The 21,316-nt window shown below is 37.7% G+C and overlaps 2 protein-coding genes and 1 long non-coding RNA gene across 3 annotated transcripts in view; 2 read left to right on the top strand and 1 right to left on the bottom strand.

The window, feature by feature from the left end:
• Positions 1–9,215, bottom strand: part of LOC102684556 (ephrin type-B receptor 1) — a 236,890-nt gene extending 227,675 nt beyond the window's left edge. Inside the window, exon 1 of the transcript XR_011191395.1 lies at positions 9,119–9,215. The gene's annotated coding sequence lies outside the window, so the exon portion shown is untranslated. The remainder of the gene's footprint in view (positions 1–9,118) is intronic.
• Positions 3,098–7,580, top strand: LOC107079157 (uncharacterized). The gene is made up of 5 exons (XR_001480124.2): positions 3,098–3,226; positions 4,674–4,741; positions 5,670–5,787; positions 6,065–6,163; positions 7,022–7,580. It is a non-coding gene; the product is annotated as an uncharacterized lncRNA (long non-coding RNA).
• A 120-nt stretch (positions 9,216–9,335) lies between the features above and the next one.
• On the top strand, positions 9,336–21,316 carry LOC107079133 (protein FAM227A). The gene is made up of 17 exons (XM_069197667.1): positions 9,336–9,457; positions 11,245–11,378; positions 11,680–11,762; positions 12,968–13,067; positions 13,330–13,436; positions 14,003–14,146; positions 14,465–14,563; positions 15,284–15,388; positions 16,019–16,148; positions 16,469–16,582; positions 17,301–17,407; positions 18,190–18,280; positions 18,657–18,748; positions 19,366–19,524; positions 20,046–20,197; positions 20,650–20,722; positions 21,139–21,316. The coding sequence occupies exons 2-17, from the start codon at positions 11,258–11,260 to the stop codon at positions 21,208–21,210; spliced, it is 1,749 nt and encodes a 582-aa protein (XP_069053768.1). The 5' UTR covers positions 9,336–9,457; positions 11,245–11,257; the 3' UTR covers positions 21,211–21,316.

Genomic DNA, 21,316 nt, shown 5'->3' with positions numbered 1-21,316 from the left:
TTTTGTTCTATGTTTAACAAAAAAGATATATATTGATCACAACCTTTTTATCTCCCTGGAATGGCCACAGCATGCATCCTTAGTCAAGGAAAACCAACATTTTTGAAAAACAAAATTCTCCAGGTGGCAATTCATCGCTCGTCCTGCTTTGCCTTAATAGATTATTGACCTGCCCTTTTTCACTGATCACTGCTCAGGTGAGATTGAAAAGAACAGTAAAAAAAGAGTCAAACGGCTTTCCCCCCCCAGCTTTAAGATTACTCAGTTTATTGATCTGGATCAATATGTACTGTAAGTCAATACTTCATGGCAAATGATCACTGAATTATGACAATGTGCTGGAGGCTGTGATTGAGTGCGAGCCCTTTCCTTAATCATCAAAACTTACTAGACAGACTTCAGACCTAAAGCTAATCAATAGTAAGTGATAAACTACAATCAAAATACATTGTTACTAAAGACAAAATAAATGTCTTCAGTTCTCCCATTTTTGGAGCTTCTCTTTCACTTTCACAAGCACTTATTTGTTATTCATGTACCTGTATAACTCAGTATAAATTAGATTTGAATTTTGCTGTATTTATTACACTAAACAATTATTATGAGTACTAATAACAGGCATTTGCTTTAGTTAATTGCAGTATAATGACCAATTAAAATGAAATTCTATGAAATATTTTTTCACATTTCAGGTCTCGACCTAAAGACGTGCTGACAGTTTCAGATATTCCCATGGGCTCGAGGTGCCACCTTCCTTTTACCAACAACAATTGCTTTCTGTTTTTGTTTCCATTTGCTAGCTGTTGAATTTGTTTCTAATTCTGTACCTCTGTACATTCTGGCCAGCCACAAACATGGGACTTCATAAGAGATGCTGGTAAAAAAAAAAAAACATTATGACTGTTTCAGAAATAAAACCCTTCAGTTCATTATAGACAGGTCAGTGAAAGGCAAACTCCCAGCAAGCAGTTTGAAGAAGTCATTCCTTCCTTCTGCTATCTGCACACTCTGATGTGGTGCCCTCATGGGATTCTCCAAGCTCTATATGTTCCAGACTAATATTTAGACTGTCAGGTACAGAAATGAAATGTGCGTTTTATACACACACCCCTTACCTTTTGATTTATTCAAGTACAATGTTTAACTGAAAATTTGCTCTGCACAAAAAACAAATCTTGCTGATGTGAGGACTGGGATTTAAGATAAGATAAATATACAATAAATTGACAACACTTACCTTGAACTTCAATTTGAGACTCATGCTTATAAAAAATAAAAAAGATGATACAGAGGCAAATATTGGTTAATTGTCTGATGGCTTTTTAAAAATAAATTGAATTTCTTCTTACTAATCCAATCTTTTCATAAAGGTGGTTTTTGAAAAGCTCCAATCCTGCCACCTAGTGTGATGCACAATGTATTGCATCCTTAAAAAAGATATAATGTAAAAGTACTGTATGTTCGTTCCCATTTTAGTCTTGTGACCACGTGTTTCTCTTTCTTATGCATTATCTTTAACATGGTATGGAGAAAGAAATACATCTGTGGGTATTGAACATGACCAGCGTTTCTTTAGGTTTTACAACAAAGAGAAAAACAATGTATTATCATCCTTATTCTTCGGGAGTTAAGTCAATGTAATGATTTTAACACTGACTGCTTACAAATAACCATAAATTTGTGGTTACTGCAGCCAGTTACCAGCCAAACCAATTTCAAATGAGCCCAGCTGATGGCTGGTTGTCTGGGATAACGCCATGACAGCTATAGTATAAAAGATAAAAAAGGGAAGAAGGATGAGTCCTTTTCTCGCTTGGCTTACTTTGTAAATAGAGGATACAGTAGGTGCAAAACTCAGCAAAGGAAGAACAAATTATTGTTTCCTTCTCAGAACTCTTCTATGACAGTTCTTACACAATCAGTGCAGCAGTAAACACTACGTTGAATAACAATTACTTGTGAAATAGCAGTTAGCCCCTGTGTTTCACAGTGACTGATATGCCATATTGTTGTTTGATTAGAAATTGAGTACACACTGGAATTATAGCTTTGAAGAAACCTTAGTGATATTTGGAGCCGTTTTCAGGAGACACTCATAAAACTAAACAATGTTTCATAGATTTCACAATAAATCAAACATATCCTTGGTTGATTAGGAGATTATGAGCCCATGCTGGATGTTCTTCTTTTAAGACACCCTGTTCTTGGTCATAGCCAAGGATTTTCCAGAACCACTTTCAACACCTTGATACAAGTATATAAAATAGTTGCTGACATTTGTTACTGGCACCAGGACGGAGATCTCTCACTCATCCAGCCATGTCTTTGCTGTACATCACTGTTATTTTCAGCGCCACGGCACTGACTTCTACAGCTCCCCTGCAGTGTGACAAAGCAGTGAAGCCCTTAATGATCAAAGATCTCAATGAGGTAAGACTGTGAAACAAAAAAAGAAACAGAACCTGACAGTAGTCAGGTTAAACCCACAGAGTTCACATGATAGAGTATTATCATGGTAATATAAAGAACCTGAAGTGGCTCAGCGCTTTTAGCAGTAAAACTGTAGCATGGAACTAATGGAGTAAATACTACCCGTTCCACACATTATCTGTTTAAATGTTTCAAATGGGTATTGAAGTGCAAATATCTCCAATCTAAATATTTTGAAAGGAGGCAGAGTAAAGTGCATATTATTGAGTGCAAATTTCATTTTAAAATTCTTTCCATGTAGAGCTTCATTGGTGCTCTATGTGATTCTATCATACTTATTTCTACTGTTATTTGTGTTATTTACAAAGTCTTAAATACAAATATAAAGACTGTATTTGTAGATAATCAGATTAATGTTAAACTCAATGTTTTATTGACCAACAAAATGATTATGTGCCAACTACAGCTCATAGCAGCAAGTTAACCCCCTAGTCAGGATACAGACAAGTAATCAGACTGATGACAGCATGGAAGTACACCAGGATCTGTTGAGTAACAGTTAAAACTAATTTAAAAGGCACAATTTGTAGCTCTGCTTGCAAAGTACTAATTTACTTGCTTTTTAATGTGTACATCTCTCTTTTCCCTGCATGTAGATCAAAGGAAAATGGATTCTGATCTCAGGTGCTACAGATTATAAAAAATATCAGGATATGCTGAAGGAGTTGCAGAGCTCCTGGATCGAGGTCCTGCCTCTCACTACTAATATAAGCATCATGAATCAGGGTTACAAGATGTGAGTAGTGTTATGCCTAAACCTAAACCTCTATTGTTAGAACATCCTCTCACATGTGCAGCGATGTAATTGTCTTTCTGGTACATACTGTAGGTACTTTACACTCTGTACGGACAGTAAAAACCCAAATGTTTTACAGGAAATCTCTGATGGCCTGCAATGGCATAGATGTTCAGTTATATTCTCAGTGTGACTCCAGTGTTAGTGGATAGTGCTAGTGTCACACAGGTTGAGGGTCCTGGGTTTGATTCCATCTGGGAGAGCGTTTGTGAAATTTGCAGGTTCACTTCATGTTACTGTAGTCTTCCTCCGAGTACTTCAGTTTATTTCCACCTCAAAGCTGTCCCTTTCTGGGGTGGAAGGAGGTTTTGATCTTGGGAGGTTGAGGAGGTTGTTCCCAGTATAACCACTCTTGTTTGTGAACTTTATGTTCTTAAATGAAATAAGAATTAATAATAATAATAATATTAATAATAATAATAATAATTGCTTACACTTATATAGTGCTTTTCAGGACACTCCACTCAAAGCGTTTTACAGGTAATGGGGATCCCCTCCACCACCACCAATGTGCAGCCCCACCTGGATGATGCGATGGCAGCCATAGTGCGCCAGAACGCTCACCACACACCAGCTATCAGTGGGGAGGAGAGCAGAGTAATGAAGCCAATTCATAGATGGGGATTATTAGGAGGCCATGATTGGTAAGGACCAATGGGAAATTTGGCCAGGACGCCGGGGTTACACCCCTACTCTTTTCAAGAAGCGCCCTGGGATTTTTAATGACCACAGAGAGTCAAGACCTTGGTTTTACGTCTCATCCAAAGGACGGCACCTGTTTTACAGTATAATGTCCCTGTCACTATACTGGGGCATCAGGACCCACATGGAGTGCAGGGTGAGCGCCTCCTGCTGGCCCCAATAACAGCAGCAACCTTAGTTTTTCCCAATTAAAACAGTATACAGATAGTCAGATGCAGAACATTGGCTGTATGGAACTTGTATTGCTTGTCCAGTTTATGGTAGCTTCTTTGTCATTTTATGAAATTATAATTCACAGCAGATCTAATAATAATAATAATTATAATTTAAAAAATTTGGGGAACAGATAGGAGACCAGACTTAGAAGAGTGAAGGTCACGAGGTGGAGAGTAGGACGATAGTAGCTCAGACAGGTACAAAGGTACCAAGCCATGCAGAGCTTTATACAATAGGTGAGCATGAGGACTTTGAAGTCAACAACGAATCTGACAGGAAGCAAATGTGATGACTCAAGGATAGGAATAATGTGATCACTTGCTCTAGACCTGGTCAGGATTTTCGCTGCAGAATTTTGGACATACTAGAATTTGTTCAGTGTTTGTTCATGGGTATTTTGTTAGGGATGTGGTTACTAATAAAGTACAGTTGCCTTGTGTGACTATGTAAAACTTATTTCTCATTTCAGGAAGAACTGTACTTGGCTTCCTTCTTACATGAACTTGAAAGACGAAAGTGGAACTCTATTCTTTGAATGTATGTTATACAATACAAAATGAATTACAAAATTCCCTTTTTGAAATGTGTAGGGAAAGAGGCATGATGTTCACTAAAACATGATGCCAGGGTTATTAGAAAGCAGTCCCATTATTACTGCTGAAGTACTTTGGCACAAATGGCTTGGTAAAAGGTTCATTAATGGATAATTCATACAATTCCAAAATTAAAGAACAGGTTTTACGAAAGGTTTGTAATGGAATGTATTGGAAGATCCATTAAGTATCCCTGTGCCAAGCTCTTGTAATTTAACTTATTTCATGGTCCTCTAACAGAATCACAGAAGGCTATAAGGCTTTCTAATTTTTAGCTAAAAAGATAGACTATTATTGATATGATAGAATGTTGAATAAATCTTAGTTTACACTCTCAGAGGCACTAAGTCTTTGTTAACTTAAAACATGTAACCCATTGCAGTCCTTTGAAATCAGTACCATGTGTACACCTCTTGTATAAAGCTTATACTAATATTTCTGATACCACTAATTGTGAAAAATAACCACAAACCAAGCAGATTAAATAATTAAATACAAATTATTTGTATATACATTACTTCATGTTGCACCTTCTTCACTGATCAAACAAAAGGCATTCCCAATGTTTATTGTTAGAATCATAGGATTTTCAAACAAAGCAACAGTGACGTCAGCACCATAGCATGAATGAAATTATCCAGTTTCCAGAAAGAGCGCTCTGTAGAGTGATTCCCAGACTTATTGGATTTCTTTCCAGCTGGGGTCTCAGTTGCATAATTGTGCTTATATGTTGCTTAACTAGAACTATTTTCATCTGTTACAAAAATGTTCTCATTTACTACAAAGATTGGAAGTTACAAATAAAAGGAAACGTCCTATCCATTTGGGAATCAAATACAATTAAAAGAGTCAAAACTTTATTATTATTTCAGTAATAGTTTACTAGAGACAACATCAGTTTTACACTCCTGGAGACCTTCCCTGATTGTCTTTTGATGAACATAACCAGCGTTGAAGAAGAGCAGCTGATATACACTCTTTATTTGTTTGGTAAGTTCTCCTATTCTTGCATCAAGGAACAATGTACAGTACAATTTTGGAACACATTCCCATTGCGTGATGGTGTCAAGTAGCCCAAACATACCAAAAGGCATGATTGTTTTGGTTGAATTTGTAGAAGATGATGTTAGTTACCAGATTTTTGTGGCCATAATCTCACCTTGGTATATTTTATATCTCATGTACCTCATGCAGGACAAGAGCATTACAATGGTTAATCTTCTCTGTAACTTGGAGGCAACTGTTCTAACAACAATATACATTTTAGGGAGATCACGACAGATTAATGCAACGTACCTTGAAGAGTACCAGAAGCAGGTGCAGTGCCTTGGATTACCCCCACCAGATTTCTTTGATCATGGGAAAGGTGAGCTGTATTAAATATTAGTGTATTACACACAGGCAGCACTGTGGCGCAGTGGTCAGCATTGCTTCTTCATTGCACTGGGGTCCTGGGTTTAATTCTGGACCTGTGGTGCTACTGTATCTGTGTGGAATTTACTTGTTTTTACCTTGTCTTCAAAGACATATTGGGAGGTTAAATTGCTCCGGGGAAAAGTGGCTCTGGTGTGAGTGTGATTGTGCCTGTTACTAGGCGTCCTGTCCAGAGTGTACCCTGCCTTGTGCCTGTTATAAGGTGCCTGTTATAAACCAGGATAAGCACCAGCTCTCCACGACACAATATTGGAAGAAACAGTTTGAAAATACCTGTAGATGGATGTATTATACAGTACACTACACTGTAGAATCATAATATTTAGAAGAAAATATCATGGATAGAATTTGAATGGCAGACCTTGAAAATTACCAAAGGAATGCTGGTCCTGTGAGATAACACATGATATACTCCCTCTACCTTTGGTGAAGAGAGGTTAGTTGGACCTTGGTAATCTTTTCAAACCAGGCTCTACAATACAAGTTTTACAGAAGCAAGGTCCAGCAGGGTTTATCTCTTTTTACATCACTAGCAGCTAAGGAGTTAAGCAGAATAGTTGAATCAGTCCAGAAGACAGCAGTCATAAAGAACTCCACCCTAAAGTAGTACTGAAAAATACATCGAGAAATTGATGCAAAATGCTAAAGATACTATTGTACATAACTTGCTGCAGAAACAGGGTTAACACTTATTGCTAATGTAAAACACAATTTTGTATGTAGAAAAATCCAGTTGTTTTGCTGGCACATAACTGAGAATTAATGACAAACTGTTGTTTCTCTTTCCCAGAGCTGTGTCCCTTCAAAGAGAAATCAGAAGTTTCTCATACACAGCTTTCAAAATCGGACAAAGACTAACTCCATAAAACCTTCCAGGTTGTCCAGAAAAAACAGCAAAAACCCATCTATTCTATTTTTTTTAGAATGATTGTTCACCCTTAGCAATTAGTTAATATATACATATGCACCTACTTATCTGTTACCTTGAGAGCAAGGACTAAGCATCTCTGCTTTTGTAAAACACCTTTCCCCCTTCTTACCTGCTTATTTTCCTGGTTACCTTTGAACCTCTTGGCTACATACTGTAAGTAAAACCAGCATATTTTAGCTTCCTGGGAAATAAATCAAATTACATTTTTTGGACTGAAAAAGAACTAATACATAATACATGTTAACACTAGACAATTATGTCACTTTTCCTCTGTTGTCTGATTTCCACATGTCTTTGTAAAAATATATTTATCAGACTTCTGGAAAATTCAAAGCTATAAAATATCTTTGACAGTATTAAATTGAAATGTACATCATTGGCAATAATGTTCTCCAAACAATAAAAATAATTATATTTATTTGCCTCCCGGAGAATTTTTTCTGTTGTATTTTGTTTTGTTTTTTTTAAGTATAAAACTATTAATACTAGGACTATCAAATTATAAATAGCTATTGAGCAGACTGTAAAAAAGCAAATCTTGAACCATATTTGCAAAGCTTGGGATAAAAATAATTTACCAGTCCTCACAGATTCTAACCTGAGCAACCTGAAGTCATTGCTCATCTAAGATCTGTGTAAGTGACTGTATCGTTCCTTCCAGAAACCTGTCTCAGGAAGGTGGACCACATTAATCCTCAGAAAACAGCTGAAGTGTCCACACAGGAATTCACCACAACATACAGTAGTAACAGTGAAAGCATGCCTCAAAAATGGTATCAACGCTTTTATAGAAACAATTAGATGCCATAACGAGATGTCAAATAATTTAAATAAATCCAACTCCAGTGATGTACAGTACAGCTCCCCTTTTCTGCCCTTTCATTGGCCTGAATTCTCCATAGTCCTACAGTGATTCTTGAAGTAATTATGGATTTATACCTCATGGGTGTGGATTTCTAGTCACAGATTGTTTTGTTTTCCATTGAATGAACAGCCAGGGGGGGGATACTTGGCAGACTTTCTTTTTTGCTTTCAGGGGGCTATATATTCCATGTAATGTTTTTTTTTTTTTAAAGGATGACTTTTTAAAATGGATGGGGGTCAGGGGTTAGGCAGGACTACAGTACACATGTCTTATCTTGCAATAGACAAAAATAGTTTTTGCAGGGTCAAGATACAAACATCTTCTCTGAGTTTTGTGTCTCCATTAAGTGTGTGTCACTTGTCTGAGACACAGAAAATGAGCAAGCCAGCATGTGAAGGATGCTGTTTTTACAGACAATCAAAGAGGAACACCATTCCAAACATCATCATCAGAATGCATATATACTGTACAGAGAGACAGACAGGGATGAAACTGATATTTCATTTTGTTTTTTTCTGTATATTCACTGAACTGACACATCTTTGCTGGGTGTGTTTGATTTAGAAAAAAATCAGATGTGTAAATCATTAAAGTGCTTAAAAAGAGAGTATGCATAATGTATACAGTATGTATTAAATGTTTAAACAGGCTTAAACCACAACCTGCCTTTATCTATCTCTATAAGTTATTCCAGCTCCACAGAAATATCTATTGTGGGAGAAAGGTTAAAAATAAAGACTGGAAACAAATATTCAGATAGGGAGCTAGTAAGGACACCGTTGTTTCAATCATAGAGATTTCAATAGCAGACTGAGTGTAGGCTAGATTACTGAAAAAAATCTAAAACACCTGCATACAAATGATATGATAGAAACACCAGAGGAAAGCAATGGAGCGCAAATTGAACAGATGGTTTGTCTGTGATGTTCTGGCCATGTATGGATGGATACACCCTACATTACAAAACCTTCCTGGGGACAACATCGTACTCCATGCCAATATTTCAGATTGCTTCTAATGTTTTCACAGCAATAAAGCCAGTACTGTATACAGCATATACACACCATAAATCAATTTAATTGGCTACCTACTGTACTGTACTGTGTATGCATCATCCACGCAAACGGGCTCACTCTATGATGATCAGCATGATTAGAATAATTAATTGAGATAATGGCTATAGAATGTTAAGTAGAAATGTTCAGCTAGCCTGTGCTGTCAACAGTTCGCTTGCTTGAGTTTATCTCTGTTGTGTGTCGTCACCAGGTTTCCGCAGTAACAGGAACGCAGCTGCTGTTACACTGTATATATCGTTCAGGCCTGTATTGTATCCACTTGGAAACTCGAAACAGCGACTGATGAGAAGAGAACAAAACTGGGGATATCACCTGTTAGTGTGGGGGCCCGTACGCGGAGGGTCATTACACTGGGTAAAATTCTCTCTTAGGACCTTTTAACGACTACAAGAGAAACAATGAACAAGCTGGCAGCGACTCTCGTTGATAAATTACTTTCGGGCTTTTGTCTTTTCACCTCACCTTCGCTGTACGGTACTTCATTGATTGTAGCTAGACTGTTCTAGCTACATTTAGATGAATATAAAATATACTACTTGAGAGGTCACTTTGGACTTCGGAAACCAAACTTTGGTGAACACGAATACGCTAGAATACAGTACATTCTGTGACCACCTATTTTACCGAAGTACTTCATACAATGAGACAAACTGCCCAAGTAATACGTTGAAGGTGATACTGTATATAATGATTGTGCCATTTGCTTGTTGTTTCACGTGTTGATCTGAGTTTTCTCACTTAATAAGGGACAAATCTGCTCTTCTTCTTTTTGTTTCCTACCGAATTTACAGTAGGATTTCCGCTAACCACAAATCATTAATTGGTAAAGGACGAAATTTAGGGCGACTTGAGTGTCATTACAGTATCTCCGTAGTATTTCTAGTTATTTAAAACAATAAACTTGATTTGGAATCTACGAATTACCCACCTACTGTACCTTTTTTCATTTCCCCCCCGAAGTGGTACCGCCTTCGTTTGTACAGCAACACTACTAAGGCAAGCCATCGTATAGCAGTGGGAGACTTTCTCGAAGAAACGCTTAAAAACCTGAAATGTTTTCATTTCAAGTGAAATAAGGCTGGCGATTCGGGAGTTGTATAAATGGTCAGAATGCTTTAAAATGTGGATAGTAGTAGAACGTCACTTGTTCAGAATTTGGAATCATCTTAGAATAGTTTGTTACATACAGTACTGTATTGTTCCACCACTATTTAAAGCCACTGCGAAGCAGCAAGCCCGCCTACTGCCTTTAAAAAAACAAATAAAACAAAATACAGACAAAATTAATCTATTAACGTCCACGTAGTCATCAGATACTGCCAATCATTCATTTATTTACCTCGTACTGAGCAGTATTTCTATTTGCATCAACACATCATCAGTCAGCTATAGTTGTACTAACCTGTTTCACAATGGGTGATTAGGGATTAGAAAGCGGAAATAAAACCCTTACATTCATCTAAAGTGCAAAGGAAATGACAAAAGATCAGGAAAACTGCTCTAGTTAACATGTTTAGAACTTGTGTTCCACAACATAGGAGTTGGGATCTTAGGCTAAATGCATTTCAGCACTCAAAACACAGCAGTAATCTTATATGTTAAATGCATGTTAACCCTAGTTGGTAGAGGTAGGTTACATAACAAAAATATACTGGTTACCTTACTATACAGTACATGGTTATGTGCAACTATGGATGATCACTTCAACACCTATTTCAATAAGTACAAAAATGTTGAAAATGATAACTAGCTTGCATAATTAATTGATCCAGAATTATAAAATGATCTGTCCAACACTAAATCAACAAGACATTATGTACATCCTGCTGCAGCACATATTCCCTTTCTTATGTCAAATCTATTTAAAGTTTTAAAGTACTTTAAGCATTCATAGGCCTGTGACCCAAAATGTTTTCTTTTCTAAAGTCTCACTTGTCAAGCAAGTCAATAGATGAAGTAATACATGTCAGTTCTGGTGTAATTGATCGATTGAACAAGGGCTACAGTACAAAACCATATGCACAGACTTTACTCTAATTCTATATAATCCCACTTTTTCTCAGTCTAACCCCACAAGAATTACTCGTCCAGAGCACTTTGCAGAATGGTTGCAGCTGAGCAGTTGGCTTGTTCCGTGGCAGGTGCGAGGGGCAGATGGCGGATATTAACCGGCTCTGCTCTCCAGTGGCGGTGTATGAGGAGGATGTGAAGGAGAACCCAGTTACAGCGCAGAGGAAGAGGGAAAGTCAACAGGAAGCGACCCGGTCCCCAGTGTGTATCCTTCCAAGCCTGTCCAGCCCAATCGGCGTGATGCATAGCCAGTCTTTTAATTAATTCCAATCTCTGCAAATTCCTATAAGACACAAACACATCTGAGATTTTCAAATGATGAGTGACGTCATGCTTTGCCATTTATCGTTTCGTTCTTTCAACAGTTTTGTTAAGACACAGAGAGAAAGGCTATACAGTGAAATGATTGGATTGCTTTTACAGGAAAATAAAACAGCACTTTTTATCCCTGTAGCCTTCATGCTTTTGTAAACTGTTGCATCATTCCTTAACTTCTCGATTGAAAGCTTGCCTGGTGGGCACCATAGGGAAACTAAATAAGAAAATCACTCATCTACAGCTTGATCTACAGCAGTACGGTAAAAGGCCGGTGAGTCTCTTGGACCTTACTGCCCAAGCCCTTTAGCCTCTAGCCATGGGGTAACAAAAAGTAATTACTCATGTAATTCAATTTAATCTTACTGCTGGATTCATTCCAAAATTTATTTTTTACTTTGAAGTATTAAAATAGTTCAAGGTAAAGCACTTTTATAATTGACTTAAGCTTTAAAATCAATTGTTGAAGACCTTAAAAATAAACATATTAAATGGACTCAGTAACCAGAACCAGAACACATGTAGACCCTGTACTCCATAAGAAGTGAACAATTAGCCCAGCCTCATTGAAAGCTGATAGTGAAGTAGGAAACTATTCTTTGCATAAAATGCATTTAAATATAAAAACTAGTTGGTGTAGAGTATCATAAAACAAAATGTCATTTTGTTTTATGATACTCTACACCAACTAGTTTTTATATTTAAATGCATTTTATGCAAAGAATAGTTTCCTACTTCATCAAAAAGCACACACTGCAGGCTGAAGATTTCATACTTTCATCAGTCACCTGGTCCTGGACATACCCTTGTGTCTGACGTTGTTTTGTGTTTTAGCCAGCTCTTAATCACCAGTACTTATTGGTACTTGTAAATTATCTGATTGCAGGTTGAACATTTTAAGTCTTTAGAACTTTAAGCAGTGTCTTCCGAACTTACTAATTTTGAACATCCAAACAGATCTTAATAGGTAATCAATTGGTGATGTACACTGAGACACAGGTACAGACATAACTTTGTATCAGGCAACTTCCACAGTGCACCAGTGTTTTTTCGCTCTGCTTAAATCAAATTGGTTATATCTCAGTTGGTACACCTGAATCAGAATAATCTTGAATCTCACTAATTATAAAGGAGTTCATACCAATTATAAACCTGACTCAGCTTTTTAAGAATATAAAGCAAAGTTAAAATAAGGTCTCAAATAGAAAATTGACCCAAAATAGCCTCTGGTTAAAAGCTGAATTGGTGCAGAACCAGAAGATCCAGGACCAGGACTGAGACCCACTGCTCTGAGTTGACTCTTTTAGAAGACAACTGTATTGATAGCTATAGACCATTACTCCACAAATAGTCAAACACTCGCTTCAGCTAGATATTAGTTCACTTGCACATCTCAGTTGACTGTGTCATCTTTTTTCAAAGTGGAAGATATACTGTAACAATTTTCTGTGGTAACTTTGCACCAACGTCATCTTTCAGGTCACTTTTAATGGATATGAAAGGCCAAAGGGGCAGATGGGCTTCACTCCTGAATCAGAGGTGAATGAGAAGGTCCGATGCCAGGTACTCAAGTGCAAAGGTACTGTTGGAAAAACTCCAGTCATACATCTAGGGTCACTATGTAGCACATTTTTTACTGTGCTAGATTACAAAACATGAACACAGCACAGAGTGTATTCAAAAGCCAACTGTCAGACATTGAAATTCAACCAAGACTGCAGGCAGACTAGTAAAGGTGTACTGCAACATTCTGTAGCAGTCCATAGGCATCCATAGCCTTTCGGAACAGAAGATACTTTCAACTTTTTTTCCTTTTCTTGTGCCTTCCCTGGTTATTACAGAGAGAGATGAGAAGGACTTGCAGGAGATCTCACATGTCTCCCCAGAACATCCGTCGCATTCCCTGCAGCTGGACAGGCAACACAAGGGCAACTCGTGTCTTGAAAAGGTCAGAGGCTACTGGTCGAGATATGAAAGGATGAGTTCAGCATGGGCTAAATGAACACTGATAGAGCCACTGTACACCTACATAACTGTCAATAGTGAAATATGCACATATTTGGTAGTTTCATACATTTATATGACTATACAAACCACAGTAAGCTATGAAGATACAGTATCTCAGAGAGACCCCAAACTTGAACTTGTGAACAAATGAACACAATGCTTTATTCATTTTGCAGAGCACTTTTTCATGGCCAGGCTAGTCACAACATTTGAACAAATTTCATAGGACGAACTGGCTTTGTACAAACATAGGGATGAGTATTTTCACCATGGTCTAGGTGTTTTCTAAACCATACTTAAAAGTTTCGTTCAGCCTTCAGAAGAAGATTAAAATAAATAAGTCAGAAACGATGGATTTGACCAAAACAATAGATCCTTCGTTTATTTCTGTATGGTCCTAAATTGGTTTGTTAAAGAACATTCCTTGATTCTTGTGTCAACTTCAGAAATTATGGCAGCAAAAATTTGGTGCCGGTTTGATTCTTCCACCGTGTTTCCTTATTTCAGATGGAAAAAGACAAACCCAAGCTGGTGGAACTTCATCAATATCCTGGCTTTTCTAATGAAATGCCAACACTACTGCCAAACAACATAACCCTCGACACTATCATCTCTCGAGTGATGAAAGCCCAGAGTCATCTGGCCAGAAAAGTACTGGTTTATTCTTTTCTTAATAGGATAACCTACTTGAATTACATGTTTATTCCAGAAGCATCACATTCAAATCTAATAGGATGTATTCATTTTTGTTAGATTGCTTTGGTTGCTGCAACTTAAAAAAAAAATTATAGTGTGTTTGTCATGATAAATTATGTATATTTGCTCTCCAAAGTCATGAGAGACATTGCTATTGTTTTCTTTGCTAATAGCTTTTATGAATGCATTTAGTTTAATTGTATAATCTATATTAGATAGGGAAGATTAAATAAGGAGCATTTTAACTGATCCCAGAAGCTCTGTGCACTTTAGCATAGATGCCAAGCAGAATTTCGGAGTCTCTTGGCCTTGCCAGTCATGGAGTACTTTCTGCTGGATTCCTTCTGGTTTATCTTTCTTCAAACTTATCAGGTGAGTGAAAATTGATGATAGATGTTAAAACATTGACAGAATAAAGTGAAGACTTTATTAGTCCCCTCTCTTTAAAGTACAATTGTCATAATTAAAAAATAATTTTGCCCAGAAAATTGTTTAGAGTGCAAGGAATTTGCTTGGTGTGTCATCCATTAAACTCTCATTGCGCCATGCAATAGCTTGGACAATAATTTCTTCTGTATTGGAGAGACATAAAATGTACAATAGAAGAGTATGAACCTCCTGTGATAACAAACGTTAATACACAAAAGACAAACGGAGACATAAAATACACATATAAACAGTGTGGTTGTTTTTGCACCCGGTGTATAACTTGTACTTCTTGCATCTCTTACAGCACCTACATTAGAAATTCTTCATACAGTAACTGTTTTCTATTCTAAACTTTTTCCTGTCAAAATATAAGTTTTACACAACAGTCCTATAACACTTTAGTTTAGAATTGCAATGAAAATTGTAATTAAATGTCCATTTTTTATTTATGTCCAGGTGATTACTACTTAATTTATGTTCCTACTTATTTACCATACCTATGGAGAATTAACATGCTACAAAGTATTGAAAACCATCATAATGTTCTGTCTTTAGTGTTGCAAAGGCCTTTCTGACTTTCCTTTTGGGTTTGGCTGCAAAATTAAGGCAGGGTTAAGTTTAGTTTTTAACATTTAATGGACATCTTTCTGTATTCTCTCCTAGCCTGAACAAGACTCTCAGGATCAGCTGTTTTCACGACTTTCAGAAAATTACATCCAGCTTCTGACCCATTGTTTGTTCTCCCGCTATGGTGACATTTTCTTGAAGGTAAAGCCTAGAAGAGCTAGGAAGGATGAGGATAAAAAATGACAACATTTCAGAGTTGTATTGAAACAATACAATTTAATCAGCGTTTCACATTGAACAACCATGGTTTATAACAGAAAAGGTGAAATTATGCCTGAATCTGAGTCTCTCCACTTGGGTGTCCTTTGTTGGGCACTAGCTACTTATCAGCACAGAGCACATTTTAAAGATGGGTTATTATTTACTGAAATTTAAGGGTTAAAATATTAGATGTAAAACACAACAAATTGTACTTTTACAGCCATCATGGCATAAATTGTATGACTCACACACAATACAGACAGTATGAACTGTACTGTACCTTTGTGGACTGATAAGAACAGTATGCCTTGACTACCTTTTGTAATATACAGTATGGCATTAAAATATTGCTCCAGTTCCTCCAATTAATTTTGCATGCCCATACACAACACGTAATCATATTCTATTAGTGCTGTAGTGTATGGTTCATCACTATTCAGTACATTGCCGAGTGCTGTGTTCTGACTCAATAGCTAGTTTAGTCCATTGGATGGTGCTCTCTGATTTACAGAAGTGTAGTTTTAAGGAGCAGAGTCATGCTCAACTTTCTTCTTCTGTGTGGTCTTGCAGGAGTTCCCCAGCACTCTGTGTCAGATACTGTACTGCTGCTTCTGCTGCTGTTTTCCTCAGTCCTGCAGCACCTTTCACTGTGACACCTTTCTCTCGCAGCTGTGCAATACTGCCTACCAGTGGATTGGAGGTGAGGTTGCACTCAGACCAGAGACGGCTGCCACCAGCAGCCAGCTTTGATTATGCAAAACAAGTAGTCTTTTTGCAGATTTAATGGGTATTTCTCAAAGAACGATTTTGACCCTGTTTTAATTTTCTTTCCATTAGGTGAAAAATGTTAACGTCTGTTCAATGCTGTAGTTGAATATGAAAAAAAAACATTTGTTGATTTGTGTGTTTATTAAAATCCTGAGATTATTTTTTCGTTGGGATATACTGTAACTATGTGTGGCTAAAGTAAGAGTGAGGAAGCCTTGTTAATGGTATCAGAGATCTGAACCTCTTCCTCAGGTACCCGACCCACCCCTGGGGTCTTCAGCCAGTGGGATTTCTCATCTCTGGAGCCCGAGGAAGCGCGGAAGGTGGAGCTGATGTCTGGGAGTGACAAGAACAAGAAGACGAAGGGTGAGCTGTTCTAATGGAAAGTGATCTCAATTCTGCGACTGGCTTCAGAAACTGTCTGCCTACCCTTACAACACACAAATCCAATACAAGAGAGCAGTAGCATATTTATCCAGGTGAGGATCAATGCAATAAAGGACTATATAACTACACTAAGCATTAAATACCAAAAGTGTATTTTCCTGCAAGTTGCTAAGTTAAAAAGACCCTAAATGGGGCCCAGTACCCTCTTACAATAGTGTAAAAAGCACATAGAAATGCCTTAACTCTAGAGTTGATGGAAGACGAAAATGCAGGTGTCTCTCTCCTCAGCTTCCTGGAGGGCCGTTCATATTAAACTTGTTTCAGAACCACACTGAACCTTGAACTCTGGTCTGTACTGTAGGTCCACACAGACCTATATGGAATGGAGTCATCCTTTTTTATTCCTCACTCTCTCAGCAGACTTTGCTGTCTCCACTCTTGGGTCCTTTCTTGCCTGAACTCTTGGCCTTTTCTGTACTCTCTTCTCCTGACCCCTCCACTCCATAAATTGTATGATAACGTTTTTCATCTCGTATTTCAAACAGTAACTACACATCATTGAACTATATGAGGGAAAGTAAATAGATTTGTCTGTGCTGAGATGGGTGTGTCAATTATAAGTCATTCAGTAGTTTTCTCTATAAGAGAAAGGTATGGATAACAGAGCAAGTTGTGTGTGTTTGCTGTCTTTTCACAGGATCAAGTTTGTCTTTCCTGGATGCTTACTCGTCCAGCTCCTGTGTGCCCTGTCTTCCATCATGCAGTCGTCACCCTAGCTTCACAGCGGCACGGTTCAAAAGCAGAGTGAGTTCCACAGTGCCCAAGTACCCAAGCTTTATTTCCACTTCACAGACTATTCTAAGGCTTTGGTCTGCAGATAACGGTTTTTCGCAGTACACATGTAGGGAAGCAAGACATCACAGCACAGTTCAGTGTAGTTTTGAAATACGTTTATTTTACACGGACCCTTGGAGAGTACAGAGAGAACCCAGCATACACATGTGTCTCAGAGCAGAGTGGGAGAATTAGTAGATTGGGTATTTTATACACTTGACCAATCTTTTGTGTTACCTTAAATGTCGTCTTTTAAGCAAACAACTTATATTTACCACAAATTGTAAAAGACCAAACATCGTATAAGAACATTTTACACAGGAAAACACATCATAGTCTACACTCATTAAAAGCAAATGGGTAGTATAGAAAGCAAGCAGTGAATAAAACAGTTTTTCAATTGTTCATTTTTGTGCGTAGATTTTGAGTACAAATGTGGCCACTGTTGAGTACAAATTCTTGACACTATAAGCAAAACTTTACTTAAGCAATCATAAAACAAGCCAAATATGTTTCTTTTTTGATGGGAAAGATTCTACTATAAAGAGAACTTCTGTTTTGTTTCATTTTTGATAAAACCTAGAAATATAGAAAAGTTAGAAAGCTAAAAAAGGAATTGTTTTAGGATTAGAGCTTGTTCTAACCTGATTCAGAGTTAACAAAAGGATGTGTGAGCTACTGTATGAACTGGTTTTGAATTCTATATAATGTAGGCTTTATCAGTATACATTGTAAGGCTTTGTGTGTTCCAGAGTTCCCCTTTTTCTGCTAGCATTCCTAGTCTTGCAAGTGTGCACTCCAAAGGCTTGCAGGAAACCCGCAGCTATGTTTCCATTACAGCAGGTGAGCTCACCCCATAGTTTGTCCGTCCTACATTCAGCAATGCTCAGGCTACTAAAAAGCATGCAAACTCCGCGGATAGTGTACTTCTGGTTAGTTTAATGAGCAAAATAATACATATTTCGCTTATATTTCTATTTTAAGCCCAGTTCATCCTGCAATTAATCCAAAGTAAAGTACTGTATCTGGTATATATATATATTATTTTCTGTGTTGTGATATTTCCACAAGTACACTTTAAAAATATATTTTTTTTACGCAGTTAAACATGGTATACAGTAGGAGTATGGCCCTAAAGATGATTGTTTTCTGATTTATTAAGTAACTAAAAAGGTAATGGAAGTTAGACATGCAACCACATGAGTATCTTTTTTATTAGATCCTGCTGATGTCCAGAACAAAAAGGTTGGGGCAGAATTGATGGTTTTCTCTTCAGAGGCTGATGGGACCTATTACCACCCTAGGAGAGAGGTCAGCAAAGGGGAAAAACTCTCCTGAAATAGGATCTGAACACCGGAAACATAGATCCTACATATACATTTCTTTAAATTCAAAGATCATTTAAAGTCTTAGGGCAGACATTAACTCACAATGTAAGGTACTGTAAGTTCCTTAGCACATCTGTTCAAATTTTATAACTTCAAAACAGTATAGTGTAAAAAGCCAGATTTAGCTGTTAAAATGACACACAACATAGGAAATAATACAAGATTAGATAAGATAAGATCACTTTATTGGCCATATACAATTTCCTGTATTAGGAATTTGTCTTTTCACATACCCCAAATTGCTCTCCATGTGACACACAGTCAGGGAGAGAAACTTGGGGTCAGAGCGCAGGGTCAGCCATTTATACGGCGCCCCTGGAGCAGTTGGGGTTAAGGGCCTTGCTCAGGGGCCCAATGGCGTAGGATTCCTCTGCTGGCCATGGGTTACAAACCAGCAACCTTCCAGATCCTCAGCCACAGAGCCACTGCACCGCCCTACTCCCAAACTTTCAAATGAATAATAGGAATTTTCACAAGTCAAAACAAAGATGCAGTCTGCTGATGTATTCTGTTGTCAACTTCTCTGTCACTGTCTCTTAGTCCCACCCTGCCTGTCCTGGGCCATATTTCAAGAGATGCACCTTCAACCTTTGGGGCCACAGCCCTCTGATGCAGTTTTACCTTCAGAGACGCCAAGCAGACACACAGGCAGGCCTGGACTTCCTGGTGCAGAGATCAGAGATTCATCAACTTCCTCCATATCCTTCACTTCATAATACCTGTCTTGACTTTCCAGATGTTGATAATATGCTGCACTGAATGGAGGGACAATTTCAGTTTTTTTATAGAAACTCTATAGAAATAATAGGGGACACAATTGTTTTGCCCACTGCAGAAATTTAATAGTTACATGGTTTCACAATTTGTGGCCCAGGTTTTCTCCCCAAATCATAATCCTAAATTCGCACTGTCAGTGATATGCTTCTTGAGTGAAGGAGGCTGAATGCCTCCCATTATGCAAATGACAGAGGACTGTGCCAACCTGTCTATTCCACTGGTATACTGGTAATAGCATCAAGCTGATTGAGGGCTGCTGTCTTTCTCAAAATTGACCCTTAGGCTGTTTTGTTTCGATCTTTGCATTGCTTGCAGGTGTTTTAAGAGAACAGGTGATCCACACAGGACTAAGGCTGTTTGTTTGGCATAGTCAAACTTTGGTATTGTCTGCTTTCCATTGGCATGTAATTCAGACTATAGTGCCTTGACCCTCTGTGATCACAGCGGACTCCAGCACATACTGGGAGATCGTGTGCCAGGCTCACCAGCAAATACAGGCTCAGAGGAGAGTTATTGGAGCCCTGCGGTCACAACAAGCACGAGACCTGGCCAGCATGCATCGCAAACAGCTGTCAGAGCGGCACGAGCTCTTTAGGTATGCAGTGTGGTGCCAGCAACATAATGACCCAGTCATAATGCAGGATGATACTCATGATCACAGTGGGCACGCAAGCAAACCATTATGTTACATGAGAGGAAAAGACTAACGTTTAAAGTTTAAAAAAATCATTCACAATATATTTAACTTATTAGAAATCCATTTTGTCTGAGTTTTAGAAACATTCTGTTTACTTAGGCTGATCTGCTTCTTTATGGAAAGGTATTTCATATACTAAAAAACATTACCATAAAAGCCAGAAACCCATGTCGTTTCCTACAGAGAATAGTGGCATGAGGGTACACATAAACAGTAGCTTATATTATTTTGTAGACTTTGGAATGACTTGAACCAGTACATTACTGCCATGCACTATATGGCCATTCGTATCACAGAAAAATGCCTTGGAAACTCCTCCTTCCTAATGCATCACTACTCAATTTCCACAGGAAGGAGAAGAAATTACTGTCTTGTAAGCGCACTGTTAAAAGAATGTGTCAGCTTTTGGTCCCAGATAAAAAAGTAAGTAATATTAATAACTACAAGAAATATCAGTATATTATCCCATCATTACACTTATGATATTATTTTAAAGTGAATTGTATCAACAGAAATCATCATATACTTGAATTGCATCATGGTTGTAACATTTCAAAGTAATGTGCAAAAAATATTGTTCTGATCTGTGTGGAGATCTTCGTGTAATACAGAGTACCTACATTCACACGTTTTACTTAATTTTGAGAAACAAATATAATATGCAAGTGTGGCAAGTTTGGTATCAAGTATAGTCTATTAAGAATATGTAAAAAGTCAAAAAAGCAAAACCAAAAACAATTCAAATTAATGGAATGTATTCGAAAATAACATTTTGACTACAAATCTTTAAATTCTGAACTGTACAATGGTCTCAAAGAGCAGCTTGTATTTTGATTCAGATGAATGAACCGGTGAAGACAAAGTCAGAAGTCACCCAGGCATTTGAAGCCGCGCTCCTGGCCCAGGACTGACGTGTACGTCTGGGGCATGCTGGGAAAGCATTCCTGAGCAGCGCTAGTAACTATGAAGAAAGCAAGCCGCAATGAACGTTCATTTAAATAAATAAGAGTGCCCCTT

Source organism: Lepisosteus oculatus, chromosome 13, assembly GCF_040954835.1.
Source record: "Lepisosteus oculatus isolate fLepOcu1 chromosome 13, fLepOcu1.hap2, whole genome shotgun sequence".
In the NCBI taxonomy this organism is placed as follows: domain Eukaryota; kingdom Metazoa; phylum Chordata; class Actinopteri; order Semionotiformes; family Lepisosteidae; genus Lepisosteus; species Lepisosteus oculatus.
The sequence above is the reverse complement of the archived record's forward strand: the minus strand, read 5'-3'. Positions and strand labels throughout refer to the sequence as shown.

Excerpts from the sequence above, each read along its gene's own strand:
- LOC107079133 (XM_069197667.1), top strand. The coding sequence starts at position 11,258 with ATGGCGGATATTAACCGGCTCTGCTCTCCAGTGGCGGTGTATGAGGAG. Across the intron at positions 13,437-14,002 it reads GCAACTCGTGTCTTGAAAAG|ATGGAAAAAGACAAACCCAA; the intron begins GTCAGAGGCTAC and ends TCCTTATTTCAG. Across the intron at positions 14,147-14,464 it reads AGAGTCATCTGGCCAGAAAA|CATAGATGCCAAGCAGAATT; the intron begins GTACTGGTTTAT and ends TGTGCACTTTAG.